The sequence below is a fragment of the Apiospora phragmitis genome (genome assembly GCF_038363925.1).
Source record: "Apiospora phragmitis strain CBS 135458 chromosome Unknown utg000002l:1.0-5516284.0:1.0-5523493.0, whole genome shotgun sequence".
Lineage (NCBI taxonomy): Eukaryota > Fungi > Ascomycota > Sordariomycetes > Amphisphaeriales > Apiosporaceae > Apiospora > Apiospora phragmitis.
Window position 1 is genome coordinate 3512165 of NW_027117400.1, and position 21446 is coordinate 3533610.

At 52.6% G+C, this 21446-nt stretch overlaps 9 protein-coding genes across 9 annotated transcripts; 3 read left to right on the top strand and 6 right to left on the bottom strand.

The window, feature by feature from the left end:
• Positions 1-3122: 3122 nt before the first annotated feature.
• PG994_001877 (uncharacterized protein) lies at positions 3123-4274 on the bottom strand (the record flags this gene model as incomplete). The annotated part of the gene is made up of 2 exons (XM_066853286.1): positions 3123-4139; positions 4161-4274. 2 exons carry the CDS (start codon positions 4272-4274, stop codon positions 3123-3125), a joined length of 1131 nt encoding a protein of 376 aa, XP_066721427.1.
• Positions 4275-4847: 573 nt separating this feature from the next.
• On the bottom strand, positions 4848-6732 carry PG994_001878 (uncharacterized protein; the record flags this gene model as incomplete). Its single annotated transcript, XM_066853287.1, has 2 exons — positions 4848-5674; positions 5793-6732. 2 exons carry the CDS (start codon positions 6730-6732, stop codon positions 4848-4850), a joined length of 1767 nt encoding a protein of 588 aa, XP_066721428.1.
• A 39-nt stretch (positions 6733-6771) lies between these two features.
• PG994_001879 (uncharacterized protein) lies at positions 6772-7644 on the bottom strand (the record flags this gene model as incomplete). Its single annotated transcript, XM_066853288.1, has 1 exon — positions 6772-7644. One exon carries the CDS (start codon positions 7642-7644, stop codon positions 6772-6774), a length of 873 nt encoding a protein of 290 aa, XP_066721429.1.
• Positions 7645-8682: 1038 nt separating this feature from the next.
• On the top strand, positions 8683-9788 carry PG994_001880 (uncharacterized protein; the record flags this gene model as incomplete). The annotated part of the gene is made up of 3 exons (XM_066853289.1): positions 8683-8878; positions 8937-9010; positions 9060-9788. The coding sequence occupies 3 exons, from the start codon at positions 8683-8685 to the stop codon at positions 9786-9788; spliced, it is 999 nt and encodes a 332-aa protein (XP_066721430.1).
• A 550-nt stretch (positions 9789-10338) lies between these two features.
• PG994_001881 (acetolactate synthase small mitochondrial) lies at positions 10339-11378 on the bottom strand (the record flags this gene model as incomplete). Its single annotated transcript, XM_066853290.1, has 2 exons — positions 10339-10519; positions 10594-11378. The coding sequence occupies 2 exons, from the start codon at positions 11376-11378 to the stop codon at positions 10339-10341; spliced, it is 966 nt and encodes a 321-aa protein (XP_066721431.1).
• A 775-nt stretch (positions 11379-12153) lies between these two features.
• On the top strand, positions 12154-14092 carry PG994_001882 (uncharacterized protein; the record flags this gene model as incomplete). Its single annotated transcript, XM_066853291.1, has 6 exons — positions 12154-12367; positions 12440-12666; positions 12911-12997; positions 13053-13426; positions 13492-13890; positions 13951-14092. The coding sequence occupies 6 exons, from the start codon at positions 12154-12156 to the stop codon at positions 14090-14092; spliced, it is 1443 nt and encodes a 480-aa protein (XP_066721432.1).
• Positions 14093-15278: 1186 nt separating this feature from the next.
• PG994_001883 (uncharacterized protein) lies at positions 15279-15542 on the top strand (the record flags this gene model as incomplete). The annotated part of the gene is made up of 1 exon (XM_066853292.1): positions 15279-15542. One exon carries the CDS (start codon positions 15279-15281, stop codon positions 15540-15542), a length of 264 nt encoding a protein of 87 aa, XP_066721433.1.
• A 1283-nt stretch (positions 15543-16825) lies between these two features.
• Positions 16826-17970, bottom strand: PG994_001884 (uncharacterized protein; the record flags this gene model as incomplete). Its single annotated transcript, XM_066853293.1, has 2 exons — positions 16826-17379; positions 17433-17970. Coding segments are annotated over 2 exons (1092 nt in total), but the record flags the coding sequence as incomplete, so codon positions are not given.
• Positions 17971-18676: 706 nt separating this feature from the next.
• PG994_001885 (uncharacterized protein) lies at positions 18677-20626 on the bottom strand (the record flags this gene model as incomplete). Its single annotated transcript, XM_066853294.1, has 1 exon — positions 18677-20626. The coding sequence occupies one exon, from the start codon at positions 20624-20626 to the stop codon at positions 18677-18679; it is 1950 nt and encodes a 649-aa protein (XP_066721435.1).
• Between the last annotated feature and the right edge of the window lie 820 nt (positions 20627-21446).

Here is a 21446-nt window from a genome sequence, read left to right on the forward strand (position 1 = left end):
CAAGACAGCACGCCACTGCAGATACCCCTGGCTAGCAACCGCTGTTGTATGTTTCAGATGCCGCCTCCTCCTTTGGCCCATTACATACTCATCCACGTACTGCAAGCCCAATCTGGCGACAGGCAGATCAATCTGGTCTGGATATGTGTGTGATATCCAAACAAGCAGCAGCTTGCCTAGTGTCTGATCGAATAGGCATCATCCAGATCATCATATGTTGGAGCAGTGAGCTGGTTAGAAGGTCAAGAAAGCGGTGAGTTTGGAGCCCTGGCCCAGCAAGTAGCGTGACCACCACAAACGGCAGAACCGGGTCTGGAGTATGACGGTCTGGGCATCGGCAACGAGAGGAAACCTCAATGGGCAGTAAGGTTAGCTTGTGTCTAGCCAGGGGTAAGCAGCTTTTCTGCCCCTGGTGCCTGGCTTCTGGACAGAGATTTTGGGCGGCGATCGTGAAATAACTGGCTGCGTCCAGATAGATACCGCTGGGCAGAAGCACCGGTTGCTAGGTGTTTTCTTTCAATCTGCGCGGGCCAATGTGACGTATTTGCGCCTCGCAGATCCCCCCAACGACCCCTACTTCTACAGTATGTATGGGCAGGGGCATAATGGTCCGTGGGCGGCTTGCAAGAGCGCCTGAGCTTTTCTAACCAGGGCGAGGAGGGGGCGGAGATCCGCAGCTGCAAGTGATAATGGGCGATCTGCGGTTTTTGTTGATATGTAGATACTGTACGATGCCCAATCCCAATATCTGCCCCTGAAGGACAGGAGGTTATGCCCCGTCCTGCAGGTTAAGGAGTACATATATGAATTACTGGATCTGGATTTGGTCAGCATGTTTGCCAGCCAAGCAATGCAAAGACGGATCCAACGGAAGCATGGGGCACGCGACCTATCACTTTCATTCAGTCAATTACTAGGACAAATATGCAAGTGTGTATCCAAAGTAATAAGGATAGGTCAGCAAGCAGGTAGGTAGATAGCCAATGGATGTCGGAAGCATAGGCATGAGGCATAATAATCAGTCGCGACGATAACGGTCCGCGTGCATGATCAACAATCGTTCAAGGAGGAAGGCCAATCTTGTTCTGTCCATGCCGGCCGCTGGGCAGAGCGTGCGTATGGCGCGCCACGTCGCGTTTGTCTAAGCCACCTTCACGCGACAGATCAATCTAGATCGCTGTATAGAATCCAGTGTGTAACCAACAGACGGGTAGGGGAACCAAGGACGAACAGGGCTGTCCCCAGTTGCGTCACGTCAACCTGCTTTGTGGGACAGCAACATGATCCATCGACTATTACAATGCCTTACCCTGCTAGGAGACATGTGATACCTCCATATAGCAATAGTAGTCGACATGAAGCCGCATGGGTGCCTGCTAATGGGTTCTGACGTCCACGACCCCGTATCCTGCTCTATATATAGCGTCGCACGAGTCGTCAAAAGGAAAGGTTCTAGCTGTACGGAGTAGGTAGTGACTAATTCCATATTGTACATATATACGTAGGTAGATTGTTGTGTGACGATGGTGCTTTTTAAGATATTGTCGCATACTCTAAAGGCCGTTTTCATCGAGTATTCACGGCGTCTTCCCAGATGGGCCTACATATATGTACGTACAACTCAGGTGGTTGAGAGCAAGGGAAAACTGAAACACCTCTTTGGTCGTCACTCCCGAGTCATGGCAAACGGGGCCCTGTCCGTCCATCATGTACGAATCCTGCCGAAGCTACGCTGTTCTATCGCAACGGCTGCTAGCATTAAAGACCGACGCGGTTGTTGTTGTTGTTGTTGTTTAGGAGTTTCCGGCTATGTAACCGAATACTGAGTCAGTCGCAGTCCTGTGTTCCTTGTCGTGACGTGTAAACCACGTTTTTGTCCTTAACCCGTGCCTGCTAAGGGTTACAGCGTCGTGGATGTGCAACGCAGGTACGCAGGCTGCAACACACAACCAACAGCACACTTCGAGCTACTGACTCTCTCGTCCGTCCGGTAACCAATGAGCAGTAAATAACGTGCCCAAGCTGAACGGGGCTGCCCCCTGACTACTTTTCCAGATCCTTCTTTCAAGGTTTGGCCCGGCCCAAGCCACCCCGTATGGATCTACAGGTAACCTCCGATACATATAATGGTATCCTTGCTCAGCCAGGGAAGGACGATAGCGACGCGTTCTGTCGCCACGGTCCCGACGAGAAGGGTGGGACTTACTTAGCTCTGCGTGGTGCGAAGAACGGCCATGGGCGAACAGGCAGGGGGGTTAGAGGCGTCCTGGATCATCAGATACGGGACGTGGGTATTAGCTCTTCCCTTCTGGCTCTCACTCTCTTTCTTTCCCGCCGCCAAGCTCAGTTGAGGCGCGGCAAGTACGCGGTTGAAATGAGCATTTATGGTTATGGCTCGGACCGATTCGTCTTGGAGAGACCAGCTGATTATAACCTCAAAACCTTGTCAGTCGACTTTGGACGATGAACTACCACTAGATACCGTTGCGGCGGTTCCGGCGGAACTGAGTTTACGCGGCGTGCCTCGGAGATATATATCAATCTATCAATCAACCATGTAGAGTTTTAAGACCCAGCGACTCCATTTGAAATGAACACCGAGATAAACATGGAGATGAATAGCACGTGCAATCGATACAGGCAAGGAAGAAGAGTGAATGGTCATAGACGGGAGGGCAAAGACAATCGCGAATTCGGCATATGTAACCAAATCAACGGTGTCCATCCTTAAGAAAGGTCCGTCTATGGTCGAGATGCCAAGCTGTATGAGGCCCAGATTCGCTCTTTGCGGAGTGGCGCACATCTAATCTATCATCTATCATCTATCAGGCCTTACTTCTTGGCATCGATCGATCTTATAGGTATGAATATGTTGCCATTCTGTTTCGTACTCCGAGCCTTCCATGGTTCAAATACAGATGATAATGGTTGAATTTAGACATTTCCAAGCATAGCCAGGCTGTAGAAACCATTTGCCGTTGAAAACATGATTGAAAACTCCCAGGCACAAACTGCATGTCAAAAGGGGAACTGTCCAGTGTTGGTTGTCACTCGTAAATAGGGGGGTATCTTCAATGGCTGTCGGCTTCTCTCGCGTGACATGTCCTTCGGGGCTACTCTCTTCATCTGGTATTCCTAGCACCCAGCTTGCCCGTGGACAGGAATCCCCTGTTGCCCATTTCGGTCCGCCAGCCGATCCCGAGCACACCAAACACGACCCGCCCCTCGCTGTCCTCCAGCACGGTGCCTTTGCCGTCCTCCTCGACGACGAAGCACACCTGCTCGACTTCCCCCGGGTGCAGTACGGGCCGCGTGCTCTCGCTCACGATCCAGTTCGCGTCGCGGTAGCGCAGTCCCGTCTCCAGGTTCAAGACCACCCGCTCGAGCTGCATGGCGTCCTCGCTGCAGTTCTCGAGCTGGGCCTCCATGATCCAGCGCCTCTTCTTCGGCTTGTTTTCGTCTTCCGCCTGTTTGAAGCCCTTCCTCGTAGTGGCCGTATTGTAGGGCGGCGGACCCACCTTCGTTCGCACGATCAGCGACCCCTTGCAGACGAACTGGTACAGTTTGCGGAACGTCCGCGTGCGCCCGCTCGTCTCCGTCGCCTCGTAGTAACTGACGGTGACCGCGAGAACGTGGTTCCCCTCCTCCTTGAGGCCGAAATTTACGATCTTCTGTAGCGTCTGGCCCGGCTCGAGATCTACGCCGCCGGCGCCCGCCGCATCTGCCACCCCCGTTTCTTGTGTTGCTGCCGGTGTGCCGTCCTCGCCATGTGGACCCAGGAGGAGCTTCTGCACTGACGCTGACCCGGGGGTTTTCATCTCTGCCTCAATCTTGACGTCTCGGATCGACTTCTTCTGTGACTGCACCTTCGCAGGTGGCTGCGCTGGCGCGGGCGGCTCGGGTGGGATATCTTGATTCGCGCATAGTGTACAGCTGAAAGTTTCGCCTACGTACGCCGATCCAAACGATGGTGGGAGGTTGAGGATTGGCGTGAGCAAGAAGGGATCCGGGTTCGTCCCGGCGGTGACCGGTAGGCGAGCGACGCGGGAACCAGGTCGTCTGCTGCAGAGCTTGTGGTTGACTGTAGTTCCGAGGGTGCGGCTAGAGTGTGTTGCGGCACCAGGGACGGCCTCGATAGCCTATACGAGACTTATGTTAACCGGGAAATCATCTTGTCGCGACAGACTCTCAATGAAGCTATACCGTAGTACTTTGAGAGAGACCGAATGCGGTTCTTTGACTGGGTCCATCGACGGATAGCGCTGGTGGCTCATTCTGGCAAGACTCCGCGGGATGACTTCCAATGACCCCGTAAGATGTGTAATTTGCTTTAGTATCTCAGTACGTTTGCAAATAGCTGGGCCTCGTGATGAACGATGGGTGTTTGGAAGTTGGTAGGCAATCAACAAGAGCTTTATCGATAAGTGGCCTATGATCTAACTAACGCCCGCGGCGTCGAGATATGGTGGGGTTGTTATTGTCTCCACGTCGGTGCCTCGTTGACAAAGGCACATGCCACCCCCCTTTACATTCTGGTGTTTAGAGAGTTGGACAAATTCTCAACATTTATCTCGTGTCCAACTTGTTCATATAAAGCGCAAGTATACAAGCTCAAATACACCAGTAATTGGGCTTCACTGCTCCCCAAGGTGAAGGGGCAATGACTTGGCCTGGGCCAAACGCCAATACCTCACTCTGTGACTCTGCAGTTGACTTAACCAATACTTATATTTTGTTACCCATTGTATCTGATTCACGGTGTGTATGTGTCCTATCTTTAATCCAATGAAAACAACGCTATCCTTTTTATGTGTGAACGCCAAACCCATGCTGTGGACAATCTGCTACTAGAGTTGTACACGTGCGCCTATCCCCCTTCCGATATACCAAACAGACTCCTTCCAGTTTCCCAAACGGACGTCGACGTTGGCGCGTGCATCCAATTTCAGTTTACCGCCCAATGCCTTCCGGACCGCATCGTAGCCGACTGACCCGACTGACCACTGTACTGGCAGCCTAGGCGTGGTCGACTGGCCGGGCGGTGCTTCGAATGGTAGCTCACGTACAATGCGACCTATTTCTTCTGTGTGGTTATAGAAGGCGGTGGCATTGACAAAATCAATGTAAATGGTGTTGAAGTCCAATGGCGAGGCCAAGGTGAAAGTTGCCGTCGAAGAGAAGAAATGGAAAGTTGCATCTCGAATGAAATGGGACTTTTCCTCCGGAGTCCGCCCAGGCAGTTCAAGTTTTGGAGCCGCCAAAGTCAGGTTGAATCTTGAGAGACCTTCGCAAATGATGGGTTGGCCGGGAATGCTATCGCGATGTGCTTTGACGGTGATGCTCGTATTGAACCCAGAAAGGTATTGAGAAATCAAATCTCGACCAATCTGGTGGCCGCTTTCTCCACTTCTAGATGGGTTCCATGTCGCCGTAACTAAAAGATCAGTATTATCTCCTTTCACAATTTCCACATTCTCAACGGTTGCGTCTGCAAGAACTGTGTCGTTGTGCAAGACATGGATGTTGGCGTAAGGCAAAGTTGCTGTATATGGCGTAGGATTGGTCACGTTCACCAGTGCCTGAAGGGTAATCGAAGTAGAAGTGGTGTCTAAAATTCTCAATGACCGAACCTTTGGGGCCAGATGGCCTATCCAATCCCCTCCATTCGATAGTGCTGGGAGACAGTTAGCTTCAAGAAACCTTGCGAGGCGGTGCGAGGGAAATCTGGCTTGTCATAACAGACATACCACCCAAAAAGAGCGACTGACAGGCTTAAAACGATGAAGACGGACGTTTTACTGGTATCATGCCCTCAGCTGGCACCTCCTTCAGAACCATTTGACCCAACGAAGTTTCGACTTTCACGTCTACCTTAGCCTTGATAGCCAACCGAATAGCCTTCTGGCCGAATAGGAGCTCCTGGACCACGTCGCCAAAGACCGTACCATTTGTGACTTTGAGTGGCGTCTCCTTAATGCGGGAGCCGATCTCCAAGGAAGCTTCGTGGTGCTTATCTGCTTCAACCCGAGTGGAATTCGCATCCTGCCATTTTTTCATGTCGAGCTCGCCAAGCTTCTCAGACTTGTAGTACACATCGGCAGTCGCTCGGACCTTGGTGACATTAATGCCGAAGTTCATTTCTGATGGAAGACCAGCAGTGACCAGGATATTGCCGGAAACCGTTGGATCTGAAGCAGGGTCATCCGGGTCGGCGAAAGGATCGGGCATTGTGAAATGCACGTCCGACATGGAAAAGTTCCTGATCAACCCATTGAGGCTTTTACCTGGGAACGCCACAGGAACGGTAATACTAGATAGTATTTCAGCAACCCAACGAGGCGTGCTGCCATCAGGCCTGCTGCTACCGCGCACGTAAAGGGTGGCAGGTTCTCCTTGGATGTACTGCTTGAGTATCATATCTAGGGGTGATGATCTTGAGTTGGGACAGTCGCGTGTCAACGACTCCGGCAGTTCACGTATGAGTCCGTGAACGTCGGCTTGAACATTGGAGCGAGGCTTTACGAAGGTCTCGCTGGTCACTGCATCCACAACAACGATGAGATCATCCGTGTCGCAACCGGGAACCAGGATCTCGAAAGCGAGCTCGGGCACATCGAGTTTGAGCGGGTACTCGTTACGGGCAACTACGGTTACCTCGGCCAACATAGACTGCTTGTCTCCAGGGCCTGGCACATCTTTTACATTGAGACGCGTGATATTGTATTGAGGCATCGCGGGTATTTTCTTGGCTGTAATTCAATTAGTGGATGCTCATCGAGATACGTGCAAATACATTGTCTTGGATATCCTAGAAGAAGACTTTCTGCCCCAGGTAGAAGGATGAGAAGGAACGGTAGAGAGATTGACCTTCAAAAACCAAAGATTCTGCAACACTGTGCGTCCCAAGAGGTAGAAGGCCAGACTTGAGAGCAAGGTCTGCCTTTCCCGAAGACGCACACTACCAAGCTTCCCCTCCAGCCACTCATTGGCGATGGATCGAATACCCTCCACGTTGCCGGGAACAAGGTCGGTGACGAAATCGAAATCCGTCACGTCGCCATCCTTAAGACGAATGACCAACGGAGGGAGAGTAGCTGTTCCTAGCAATAGGTTCTCGTAGTCTGGGAGCGTCACGACAATGGTAGTTTCCTCAGTCCCAAGCTGACCAGCAACCCACGTTGCTGCCTTTCCCACCCTTCGCACATGGTCGTTTGCGACTCTTGCTCCATCTAAACGGAAAGTGGCCTGTATTCTTGCTCTCAAGCCATCTGCTGTAATGGATTCGAGCGAGAGGCTGGTGGGCTCAACAACGGCGGCTTGTTTGGCGTATTCTTGCACCGCATCCGGTACGATGTAAGCTACAGCGATGATGGCGATGACCATCAGGCCTAGGACGCCCATGGCGATGAACGAAGGCCATCTTGGTGTCGAGTTCTTCTTCTGGGAGTGTGTTGACGAGCCATCGCTCAAATGCGACCGTATGGAGGCCCCTTCATTATCGGGCTCGTCGTTATCTCCATCGTATCGCGGGGTATCGGATGTGCTGGAGAGCAGTGGAGTTGTCTCTCCAGAGGTGTTGCCTGGCGACTTGCCCTTGGCAGCGGTTGCTGTCGATAGCAACGGTGATGTTTCGCCACTAGCCATGGTGCGCTGGAACTGAAAGCGTGAAGCGTCGCAGGGGTCAACGCGCGGGTGGTTGTGCAAATACAATGAGACAATGATTTACAGCACTGTTGAATCCAAGTATTGCGCGGGAGTAAGATATCCCATCACTTAGTGATAGTGATGAATAGCATGTAATGAGTGAAGATTGATGGGAAACGAAAGGAAACAAAGTTGGGCTGGCAATGCGGTTCTCTGGCTAAAAGTAGCGACAACTCGTCATCACTCGGGCCAGCCTAGGTTCACTGTTCCTGTCAGCTGAGACAGAAAGAGACCCTTGAAAAGGCTGGCGGCGGCAGGTACGATTCAAACAGCGGTGATCTAAGCCTCCGGCCATACCCTGAAGGAGAATAGCGTTATCTGGGGAACCAGCCTAAGATGGGCATGCGATTCACAGCGCCGATCACGCCGAATTTCCTTCAAATCGTGCAAGACTCTGTAAAACGACAAAATTTTCTTCACGAGGGCATTTGATCGTCACAAGGAATACCGCCACTCGTGTTTCCTGTCATGGGCTGACAGAGTCCAAGACGTGGGAAATGGCTGAGACTCTGTGACAAGTTCGGATGGTCATTTCTTCACGACCAGGCAACCCATACCGGACTAGCCTGCTGGGGGTCCAGGATGCTTTTTTCCGGCAACCAGCTGGGATCGCCGGTCACGGAGAGTAGCCAGCTGCAGGAGACTGAATTTACCTTCAAATTCCCTACATAATACGAGGTGACTCAAATTGACTCGAAATGCACATGTCGGCCTGGCATTGGAAATAAGCCACAGACAGCACATTTACTAAACTAATTGTGTGGTGTTCTTCTCCATAGTATTTGACTTCCATCTCGGATCTGAGTCAGTGCCTTTGGTCCTGCCTACGCATCCCATTGAGCTTCCTAGCTTACCTCTGACCTCACTTACACAGCGTGAGCGAGGCAAGTGTCTTTTGAGAGCACGGCTTGCCAGAACAGTATCTGAAGGGCAACGCGTTTTGAAGAAGCTTCGACTTGCTTTGGCTTGCTTGACAAGATGATGTCACGGCTTAGAGTGATTAGCTTGCTCAGGACGGGCGCCAGGGGCTTCCATACCACGCCCAGCCCAAGGACCCGTCATCTCATGACTATCGGTGATCTGAGCAAGGAAGAGTTCACACAACTGGTTCGGAATGCGGCTTCCCACAAGAAGGCCGTCAAGTCAGGCAATGCCCCACAGGTATTGAGCAATGGTCTTCTGGGCAAGACGGTGGCTATGATGTTCAGCAAGCGAAGCACCAGGACTGAGAGTCTCTACGGAAGCTGCCGTGGCAATCATGGGCGGCCACCCCATGTTCCTGGGAAAGGACGACATTCAGCTCGGAGTGAGTACGCCCATACCCAAGTGCTACACGAGATACTAAACTATGATAGGTGAATGAGTCTCTTTACGACACTTCCAAGATCATTTCCTCGATGACTTCTTGCATGGTTGCCAGGGTGGGACCTCACTCAGATGTCACTGGCCTGACAGAGGGCTCAACCGTCCCCGTCATAAATGCCTTGTCAAACGATTTCCATCCGCTACAGACGATCGCTGACTTTCTCACCATCCATGAGGCGTTCCCACCATCTCCAGGCAGCTCCGACCTTGTTCGATCTGGTCTGAAGATTGCATGGGTTGGAGATTCCAACAATGTTCTCTTCGATCTCGCCATTGCCTCCATGAAGCTGGGAGTTCAGATTGCTGTGGCCTCACCAACCGGCTACACCATTCCCAAAGACATGGAAAAGTTCATCCGCTCACAAGCAGAGGGCGTTGACCGCCCAGGTCAGCTAGACCTTCACACCAAGCCAGCGGAAGCTATTAAGGATGCCGATATACTCGTGACGGATACCTGGGTTTCCATGGGTCAAGAAGAAGAAACGAAGAAGCGTCTTCAAGCGTTCGCAGGATTCCAGATCACGGACGACTTGGCCACTCAGGGAGGAGCTAAAGAGGGCTGGAAATTCATGCACTGCTTGCCTAGGCATAAGGAAGAGGTTGATGATGCTGTCTTCTACGGACCCTGCTCGCTAGTCTTCCCGGAGGGTGAAAACCGACTGTGGGCGGCTGTTGCGGCACTCGAAGCCTTTGTAGTGAACAAGGGTCGGATATTATAAGTAATTGGCTCTCGCAGGGTGCGGCTAAGGAGTTACGCCCAGTGAAAATGCACAATATAAAGAGCAACACTGCGTGATTTCGCTGTCTTGCTGCTACTATTTGAATGTCTTTGGGTCATGTCTATCAGTGAAGTGGTTATCGTCAGTTGTGTTCAGTCGTTGCGAATTGCTAGCCAAAGCGATGAACTATTCAACAGCTACCCTCAACAGCTACCCTAACGTCAGCCAGCTATTCCGTGGCCAGCTAGCCCATCGCCTCAAGCTATCTGGGGGTATTCTGTGGTTGGTCAGCTATCCCGTGACGAGTTATCCTATCATCCGTTAGCTACCTATCCTATTACTGACTACTGCCGACCGCCACCTCCAATAGTAGCGACCAACTATTCACCATCCAGGAATTATACGTTTAAAAGTGGAAAAAAATAGAATATATTCCATTTGTGTCAGATGGAAAAATAATGCGATTAATCCATGATCATCTAATACATAACTACAAGTGATTTCCCCCTTTCTTTGGTAACGCCATAATCGAATGTGTATTCCACTCCACCTAACCAGGGGGCAGCTGGCTAGCGTCGACAACCTCGTCGGCTTCCATCACAAGACCGTCCTCATCCGGGCCGTGGAGAGGGGATCGAGGCAGCGCCATCAGGCCAGTTCGAGTCGACTCCAGGATGCCAAATGGTGCGATAAGCTTCAGGAACGAATCAATCCGAACGGGTTTGGCAGACCTGGATGCATGGTCAGATTAGAGGACAGGGGCAAGGACCAGGGGCCAGAAAAATGGCGGGCGATGGTTACTTACAGTTCCACAATGCAACTGTTTGTGCTGATATCGAGAACCTTTCCCTTAAATTGATGGGTGAAATATGTGATGGACTTCAGGTGCTCGTGCTTGTGACGCAGCGCTTGGCTAGCAGCCAGCTTACTTGGGTGGAAATCGTTGGAAATATCGCCCAGGGTACGCTCATGTCCCCGGCGCTGCTGTGCATCCTGACCAGGCGACTCCGGTGTCTCGTCCTGCGTGATCTCTCGGTGGTGTGCGAGAAGCTCCTCGAAGTACTCGGGCCCCAGGATGTTGATCTTAGCCAACAGAAGCTCGCGCTGCACGAGGGCGGCATTGGTGTAGTCCAGGACGGCCCAGACAGGCACCAGATCCTCCAATTGGCGGCGCGCCTGCTCGACAATGCCATCCTGACCGGTGAGAACGATGGTCATGCGAGACAGGTCTGGCACCTCGGTGTTGCAGACAACCAGCGAGTCGATGTTGAAGCCACGCGCGGCCAGAATACCGGAAACGCGCGACAGCACACCGGGCTCGTTGAGAACCAAACAGTTCAGGACATGGCGCTTGGGAGGCGTTGTGGACGGGTTGGGGGTCTCGTAGAGGATGTTGGAGACAGCGGCCTGCGCCGACCAGGCCGAAGGGGTATCATTGCTGGGGAGGGGAGCCGAGCGGCGACGCATGGCCTTGTAGGCAATGGCCGAGGTTGAGCTGCTGCCCCATCGTCGTGTGGAGATGGTTGTGGTTGCTGCGGTGGCCTTCGCTACGGCCCTCGAAGTGGCCTGGAAGAGTGTACGGGATGCCATTTTTTTCTGATCGTTAATGAAGACCTCGAGCCTTCTGACCAGAATTGGCTATCCTCGGGGGTGTAATAATGGCTTGCTTGAGGTGTTGACTCAAGACCAAAAATTTGTTTGGCCGTACGGCGGGAGCTATCCACGGCCTATCCAACGCTTGCGATACCGGAACCAACAAGCTCGAGTCTAATACAAATCCGGACTCACGCACGTTACACCGGCCACTGAACAATTGAACATGCATGGCGTGAATTCAATGGCAGCAGAAATGGCAGAAGGTAGTTTTCATTATGAATGGCAGAGACTAATGCTTATGAGAGATTATGCGGGGGGGATTCATCGTGGCTAACTTTGAACTCATTTTCCATCGACTATTCCATGATCCGGTCAGAATAACCAATCCCGACATCAAATCGACGTACGTGAAAAAAAGCTACGGGGAATGGACAGTCAAGCGCTGCCTTCCCACATTCTTGGATTATCAGCCCATCCATTGGTCAGGCATGTAAAAGTAAAGTGGGGGGCTTTGTAGCTTCCTACCAGCCTGCCAGCCTGCCAGCAGCCTGCTTAGTACAGCGCAGTGAGGTTAATCTTTTAACAAAGAAAGCAGCGCAGCCTCTCGTCGATAGCTTCAGTGGTATCGCATATCCCGGTTTAGCACGTCGGAAATTTTCCCTTTCCACCAAGACATCAACAACGCTTGCTTAGCACACCTATGAGTGCATCTTTCCCAACATCTCACCACTAGACACCAAACGTCGTAGTCCCGTACGAGAATTCAATCATGGACGACTCCGAGCGGCGCGTGAAGCGCTCGCGTTTCGACCAAACTGAGCCTGAACCTCGGCGCTCCCGTTTTGATCGGCGTTCGCGCTCTCCTCCCGCGAGAAAGGCCGAATCTGGTCCCGGTCGCGATCGCAGTCCCCTCGGCCGGGGTACTGAAGGTGATGGCGCCGATACGAAGCGCAGCTCCGCTGTAGACGCTGCCGCAGCTGCAGGTTGGTCCTACATTGTTGCCGCCCGGTCGTCGCATGTTCCATGTTCGAGCTTTCACTAACCTTTGTCGCCAGCTGCTGCCGCTGCCAAGATCAACGCATCGATTCAAGCGAAGAAAGGCATTCAACATGTCGATGTGCCACCGATCAAGTCGACCTCGTCCGAGTCGCCTGGCCCGAAATCGACACCTGCCAACATCAACGGAGAAATATATGTTGCCGACGGCGACTATATCAAGGACATCGAGGTCAACGACTTGCGCAACCGTTACCTTTTGACGAAAGGCTCAACACAGAAAATGGTAAATACTCTTAGTCATTTCAACTGATCACTTCAGGAGCTTCCTCCGCGTGGCATCCTCCCTAAGGATAGCTGGTCGCATACCTCCCCTGTTTGTCGTGGCCGGGTGCGGACAAGATTGCTCACATAGAAGCATGCTAGCTCGCCCGCGGCTCCCCTCTGTGGCACCTGCTGACCTCACCTGCTTGATATAGATTAAAGACGAGACCGGTGCTGGTACGAACTACCCAAACTTCCTTACCTAGATTATGTACAGAACTCAGATTGACTTTGTGAAAGATGTCACCACCCGCGGAAACTACTATCCAGACAAGAGCATGGCCACAGCTGCTGTAAGTACTGATATGTTAGAATGACTACTACCCTTTTAGGCTAATGTTTTGTTAGAACCCTCCGCTCTACCTTCACGTCACGAGTACATCGAAGACCGGCTTGGATGAGGCCATTGCCAAGATCGAAGAAATGATGAAGCAGGAGCTGCCTAACCTTGTGGATGAGCGACGATTCCGTCGCCGAGATCAGGAGCAGGTTGAGCGCGATGAATTCGGCCGGCGCAAATGGCCCGAGGCCAAGATTCCCATAAATCTGGAACCCATCCCGGGCTTTAACTTGCGCGCACAGGTGGTCGGATCTGGCGGTTCGTATGTGAAGCATATCCAACAGGAAACGGGTTGTAGAGTTCAGATCAAGGGGCATGGCTCAGGCTACCTTGAGGCTGCCACCAACCGAGAAAGTGACGAGGATATGTACCTTCATGTTACGTGAGTTTTCGCCATCTTGTGGCAGATCTGGCAGTTGTCTGAACCAAGTACTAATGATAACCTAGTGGCCCTGATCCCAAGATGGTCGAAAAAGCCAAGGAGCTATGCGAAGACTTGCTGGAGAACGTCAAGGAACAGTACGAAGACTTCAAGACTCGCCCGCCTCGACAGCACTATGGTGGACATGGTCATGGTGGTCACGGCGGCCATGGGGGACACGGTGGCTATAACAACCACGGTAGATCTGGAAACGGTAATGATTCTTACGGCGGCTATAACATTTACAGGGACTCGCCTGGCCGTGGTGGTGGTGGTGGCGGTGGCGGCGGCGGCGGCGGCAACTCTGCTTCCCCTGCCCCTGGTAGTGCAGCTACCCCATCTAACGCAACAGATGCATATGCGCAGCAATACGCGCAGTACTACGGTGGACAGGACCCGTATGCCCCATATGGAGGTTACGCAGCGTAAGCCCAAATCAACCACTCTGCACGTCTTGATGAATGACAAGCTGACGGATGAGACAGTTACATGCAGTACTATCAACAATACTATGCGGCAGCCCAGGCTCAGCAGCAAGGATCACCTGCACCTCCGGGTGCGCCTGCTGAGGCACCTCCGCCGCCACCTACCGAGGCACCACCACCACCCCCTCCTCCCGGACTCTAGGTAGTGGAAGACGATGCTGTTTGAGGTAGAAAAGGCTGACTCACAGTTTCGTCGACGACTGGCGGTCCAAAGTTGAACAGGAGCGCAGAGCGTGGAAAAGTATATTTGTATTGCGAAGACGTTGTGCCGAATTAATCAAGACTGACTTCCCCAGCTCTATTTCGCTTAGTATACTGTGTAGGTAACACCTATGTGAGCTGACGAGTGACAGGCTCTTTTATAATTATCTCTCAACACATGCAGTTTCTCCGTGATGGTAAGTTGGGGTGTTGATGTTAACAGCCTGGTAGTGTAGGAAGCGTTGCATCATAGCCCTGCTTCACCTCAACGTGGCCGTCAGACAACCCCGAATCTGCCGGATCACCAAGCCGGTAGGTTGGCACGAAGACTCCATATTGGCTCGGCTTTCTGATGGCACTGCGGCAGGTAGAGGCGTCTAGTCAGCCCACGACTCGGGCGATATCCGAAGCCCGGTCTAGCCTTGTGCCCCAATCTGCCTGGCTTGACCACGTCCTAGACCCAAGACAAGTGTTTTTTTTAATGACTACTCGAAATGCTCCCCATCCATGCAAAATGTGAGCTGTTCCTGACCGTCTTGCCATTGATAATCCTAGCCTTGTTGCAATGCTCGGTAGACGGAGAAGGCTCGGAGTTTGAAGATACACGGAGCAGATGCTACTAGATGAATGAATCTAGCCGTCTCGGGGTTTTCAAGAGTTCCATCCTCTATTCTATACATGGTTACTTTGGACATTTCGGATGTGTAATTCTGTATATCAAGAAAAATGCTATGGTTAAAACACCATCATTTAATCACAGTCTTGGACGGATACCAAATGACGTCGGAGTGAGTGCGAATTTCGGGGTCCAGTTGGGGCCCGCTGTTTAAAGTAATTGGATTTATTAGAGCTCAGGCTCTCAATGAAAGCCGAGTCTCTCAACTTACATCAAAACTGAAGCATTCGGAGAAGCTTGTCAGTCCCCAAGTATTTATACGTGCATATACCTACTCAACCAACAAGCATACCTAATTAAGGATTCACTCTTCGAGTTCCTTCCTCTCCGCATAAGCCGTCCATAGAAGCCGCTCGCGCGCAGTCGCTCCCCAAGCCGTCAGATCGGAACCAACAATAACGCCAACCGAAATAAAGAACAAAGGACGAGGGTAACAACGACCCACGAGAAAATGTTGAGAAAACTTACGTACTCTCCCTACGCACCGCGGCCGCGCCGCTCCGGCCGGCTGGTCCTGCTCTGGATGGCCGTGCTCGCCTTCATCATCTACGTCACGTACTACCTTAATACGCGGCAGCGCGCGGCGACCATGTCCGCCGCAGAGCCCCTCGCCGAGGAAATACTCAGGCACGACAGGGTCGCCGGGGACGCCCTGCGCAACAAGATCCGGCCGCCTAAAGGTCCGTCGCGGCGTCGAGCAGTGGAATGGGAGTGAATAAAGAAGAGAAGAAGAAGGACTGGCTAGCTACGTGGCTAGCAAGCTGGATTGTCAGTGTTCTGTTCTGTGGACAAAAGCTTTGTGCTGCGCCCACATTGAAGCGGGTTTTTTCGTTGTTGTAAGGGGACAAACATACTTCTTACAGCTAAGAACTTGTGTGGGTGGGAAGTAAGGTATAGATGGAGCTTACCTACCTACATGACCTAGTAAGTAGGTATGCATGCACTTTATTGGGTGGCTGCAGGGGAAACCGCGGCTTACATGGCATCTTCGGCGTTTTAGGGGTTTGGGGCATAGTCACATACCATTTTCATAAAGGGGTCCGCCGAAATGAAAACTTTTGGTTCTTGGTTTTCATAACAATACGATTCTTTCACGCTACATACCATTCCGTCAATTTTCTCTCTGCTTCTTCACGCTCTCCAGCAGCGGCAGTACCTGCCTACCTAGCTAGCTACCTTCTCCTTACGGCGAAGATACTTAGCTTACATGATGCATAAGAGTCCGCTCTTGGAAGCTTTATCAACACGCTCATGAAGGGCATCCACTGCCTCTCCGAGGCGCTTCTTCTTCTTCTTCTTCTTCTCATCCGCCTTCTCTTCTTGGTCCTTCTTCTCATTCTCCATCTTGCGGATGAGCCCATGACATACTCTCACCTTGCCGCCCTTTGAGGGGTCGGGTGTCGGGGGCCGCTCGTCAACTGGGCTTGGGGGAGGAGCGCTGGGGCTGCGGAAACCTTGGCCTTGAGGAAGACATATTGGCTTACGAAGATGTGTATGACTGTGTTAAGATTGTTTGGGGAGGTTGCAGTTGATTGGTGTTGAGTTGGTTGTGGATGGGTGTGTTATTGATGGATGATTAGGAGCCTCTGTCACTTTTATATCTGAAAATATGGTTGCAACATGTCTGTTGTTGTATAATTCAGATGGTGATGTTCATAAGAACAATCCCGGTGTTTGTAAGACAACTTAATGACTGTAATCGCATTGTTTGCTACCTTCACCCTTGTTACTCAAGTCTGTTTTCTAGGCGGGTGGTTGACGACCATACTAGGACCAGTAGATAATTCGTAGGAAATAGACGTGTCGTATCAATAGCATTTCGAGACACTCAGTCAACTGCACGATCGAATCATGAGTCACATCTGGAAGAATGCCAGCGGCATATTACGAGTCACCAGATTGGGCTCTGTCTGTCTGTCTTATCAAAGAACGAATGGGTATAACGATTGATCAACTATGCTACGCTCTCCCGTCTCAAAACCAATCCAATCCCCTCCGCTAAGTAAACTTTTCCGACCCCCCTGTCGCCGCACCACCCGGCGCGCCGGTAGTGGGCGGTGATGCACCGCCTGCCGCCGCCGCCGCCGCCTTGGAAGCCGAGCGAGAATGGCCCCCAGACGCCGCGCCGGCCGCCGTGGCCGCCGCCGACTCGCTAAGGCCGTTCTGCGTGTCCCAGATGCGCAGGGCCGTCATGACGGCCATGAGGGACCAGCGGGGGCCCATCTCGCCCGTGGCGCCGCTGCCGAGGAACTTGAACTTGACCACTTTGCTGGTGCTCCAGCCCGAGACCTCGGCGAAGACGGCAACGAGCTCCTTGCCGTCGCTTGACGCGCCCGCGTCGCGGGCCCGCCGCGTGCCGCCGACGCCGTCGGCCTCGCTGTGGATGCGCACGAGCTTCCAGCCGCTATTGAGGCGGTCGAGCTGCTTGACCTCGTTGCCGCGCGAGTGGCGCCACTCGAACCGCTCGCGGGTCCACTGGTTGGCTGCTTTGTCGTCCTCGTTGTCGTTACCGGTGCCGTCGTCGCCGCCGCCGGCGGTGATGGCGCCCAGGGCTCCCTCGCTGGACCTCGAGGGAGAAGGCGTAGCCCGCGCCCGACATGGTCACGTGGGTCTCGAGGGGCTCCTCGACGGTGGGGCGGCCGAAGTTGGGCAGGGCGGGCAGGGTGATGAGCGAGGCCTTGCCCGTGAGCTTGTTGGCGAAAGTCTCCTGGCCGGGCTCCTTGTCGCCGAGGCGAGGGCGGGCGCCCCGGGTCGGGCCCGTTGTGGAGCACGAGGCTCGGGTTGCCAGAGATGCCCGAGTGGATGGTCAACGTGTAGAGGGGCTCCGACTCGTGCTCGCCGAGGGTGTAGACGAGGGAGCGCCCGGACCGGGACTTTTGGTGGTACAGGTTAAAGGCAGCCGGGAACTGGCGGTAGGGCGTCGTGGCGGTAGGCTGCAGTTGCGGAGCGGCCGCGGAAATGGCAGATGAAGGACGCGGCAATGCCTTGCTGTCCTTGCCTTCGGTGTAGGGGGGGAGGGGCTTCCTCGCCCCCCGCAGACTCGGCTTCCTCTGGTCTTCCCATGGCAAGCGGAGTGTAGAGTGCAAGAACTTTCGGGATGGAGTTTGTGATTTGAAGAATAGGAAGAGAAACAACTGGTTACACTGAGACGTGTACAAACAAGCACGTGCTTCGAAGAGACAAAGCAAGGAAGTATGGCGCGCAAGTGGACGGTAGTTGGTGGTTTATGCAGTCAGGCAGGTTTAGTCCCTGAAAAACCAAGCTAAGTAAAAGTAGGAGGAGCCCAACCTTGGCGCCCTGTAATTACTCGTAGCCCACTGTCTAATTCTAGATGCATCTCCAATCTGCAAAGACATGCGTAACCCACCAAGACCTGAACGGTTTACTGCTAGAGCTATCAAATCTTCGCGTTGAATCATTTCCAATGGAGGTATGCTTAGCAGGGTTCCCAGCTTTCAGAATCATCAGGCGTCATGTTATGCATTGACTTACCCAGCATTGCACTACATATACAATTACTCTCACGGTAGCGTTGGGCATTTATGGACAGAGCTGTGGAAAAGCGACTAGTACTGGCATGAGTTTTGGGCTTGGGCAGGAAAGCGATCGGAAGCATGACTTCATGCTTCATTTAACATAGAAAAGGAAAGGGGGGAGGAGAAAAGGGGAAAGGGAAAAGGGAAGGGGAAGGAGTGAGAGAAAGAGAATAAAAAAAGCGGTTGTCATGACACGAGTCACACAAGTGGGAGGCTTCAGGATCTTCACAATTATGGATGTCAGCATTGATTAAAACCGTCAAAATGAGAATACAGTTCAGGGAGATGCACCTTTAGAGAGTCCCCGGTGAAGCTATTGCAAGCGTACACCCGCCTCCTTCCGCTTCTTCGTCTGCTGAGCCGCTGCCGAGCTCATGCCCACGTTCTGACTGGAATCGAGGACGCTTTGGGATTCACGGCGCTTCTCATCTTCAATCTTCTTCAAGTACTTGTCCGTCTTGCCCTTACCGCTGCCCTTGCCGTGGAATTGATGACTCAGATGTTTGAATGCTTCCTTCTGGTCCAAGGAGCGGCCGTGGTCGTCAACGTATTTCAGCTGCACATTGGGCTTGTATCCCTTGTTGAAGAGTTCGGCCATCTGTCTAGCCGTTTGCTGGTCGCGCATGTTGTTTTGTTGGCGAGCCCAGTCTTCCTTCTCACGTGCCGACATACGATCAAGCCTGCCGCTCGTACGGTCACGCTCGCGCTGACTTCGTGCGTCGTGTTCGATATTCTGTTCCCGCCGCTTCTTTTCGGCCAGGAATTGTTGTTGGTGCCGGAGGTTGTCGTTCAACTCGGACGAATTGCTGTCCTTTATGAGGTTACGTTCCCTCAATAACTGTAAAGCAGCACCGATGCCACTGCCACTGCCGATCGTCTTCTCTTCATCAACACCAGCAACGTGGGCCTCTGCGGGAGCAGACGTTTCCCTCTGGCGGGCCTCGACCTCGTCTCTATCTTCCATAGGCTTGTCTTCGTCAGACTCATCATCCATAGCCGTGGGAGCCTCTGGGTTGGATACCTTCGATTTTCGTTGTTTCCGGTCCTCGATGTCTTCTTTCTTCAAGCCAGAAATAAATTCAGAGGTCTCGTCAATAACAAGACCACCCTGATTCTCGCTCTGTTCATCGTTGTCTGGCCCTGGTGTCTCGGACTCTTCCTTTAATTGCCGCGCAAGATCTTCTGGGCGAACACGCTTCCGTTTCTTCAGGGCCTCTCTCCTCTGCTTGGTCAAAGTAGCTTGGAGATCCTCGTCATCTGCCAGTGTTGTGTCTTCAACCTTCCGCTTTCTGCCAAAGGAAACAGCGCTAGAATCGATGTCCATCGACTGATCCTCTGCTGCGGGAGCTGTAGGAAAGATGTCGTCTTCGTCGAGAGGACGTTGCCTCGCAGCCTTCTTCTTCTTCTTCGGCTTTTTCACTTTGACTTCGGAAATGTCTAAGTAATCCGAAGAAGGTTGCTCGTCTTTGAAGATGTCTAGGTTGATTTGTTGTAGCTTGCGATCCTGCGGCTGGCCCTCTGCCACTTGCGCTTGATAACTGGTACCCTGAGCGTCGAGGGTAAATCTCTTCGCCTTCTTGCCATTAATCTCCTCGTCGTAGTGTGCCAGGATGCTGGTTTCGCCCGCCTCATCAGCAGCGAGTGGATCATAAACCGCCTTCTTCTTCTTCAGATCGAGTCGTTCAGAAAGCTTTTCGCGGTCTCGGAGGTCGATATTCTCTAATTCATCTCCTTCTTCATCATCTCCGATGACATTGGAGTCTTTCAGAGTCAGGATTTGCTCGTCGCCATCTTCGAAGGCTGAAATTTCGTGCGCGACACGAACACCGGCTAGATCCTTGGACTCGTATTTGACTTGTGCGGCAGCGGCGGCTTCGGCGGCGGCCATCTCCTCTTCGAGCTTGCGCGCCTTTTCTATTCGCTTTTGTCGCTTCTTCTGTGTCATCAGCCAGGACTTTGCGTCGACGCCTTCGCCCTCGTCGGCTTCGCCCAGCCCTTTGCCCTCGAGCTGCTCAGTCCGTTTTGCAGCATCGCGCGCCTTCTTGACGGCAGCGGCCTTGTCTTCGCGTCGTTTCTTAGCTGCTTCGGCATCCTGGATCTTCTTGAAGTTGTCGTAAGCGGCCGCCTCTCGAGTCTCCAGAGTGCTTGCCGGCTCCTCTTCCTGTTCTTTGAACTGCGGACCAGCCGCGCCCGGAACTGGCAAGGGTGGTAAGCCCTGCTCCGCGCGAAGGCGGTTGAACTCGGCGATTTCTGCGGGATCCATCTCCGAATTGAAGTATCCTCGAAAAATCGGTAGGAAGGAAAGCGATGATAAGGCTTGCCTGATGATGGTGGTGGTGATGGTTAGTACTATTGCGCAAATCGGTATCGTCTCCAACCGCGGTTTGACACCAAAAGTTACTGCAGCACGCCTTTGAGTACCAATCGGTTTATAGTGGGACTGGTTAGGCTCCCTGCACAGTCTTCAATTCTTAGTCATCGGACCCACTTCTGGTCGTTTCCACTGGTTCAAATACTTCTTCTCCCGACTTTTGCCTACAGGAATTTTTCTTTCCTCTCTCATCACAAAACAAAATTCCGGATCTGTGTCTGACGGTCCTCTGGTCGTGTTCGCACGACTCAGGGTCGACTCTCAGGCAACTCGTATAACTGATGGAGCCATCAAGCATTTCCATGATGTCAATTTCCTTACGACAGATCCCAGAAGAGTCGGCTCTCTCACGCAATGGTTCGTCCGCAAGGGCTTGAGCCGGAGCAGAGAGGTGCATCGAGGGCGCTATATTCCACCCCTTTACCGAAGGATCATTGATCCATGAGGCCGAAGGAAAACCATGGCATTGCCCACATTTCATCTAGTAGTACTCCCATAGAAGGTTCAGTATCATGCAATTTTTGTACAGAGGCAGTACGTACGCCTCATGTTGAGACGACATCAGGCTGTGAAAATTATGAAGGCAGGGATGTTTTCTCAATGTTACCCTGCATATATCAGTCCATCAGCGGCCCACTGGACTTCTGCCCATTGTTCAGCACCACTTTGTGTGAGGTTGTGATTGAAGCAAACGTCGTTCATGATACTCTGT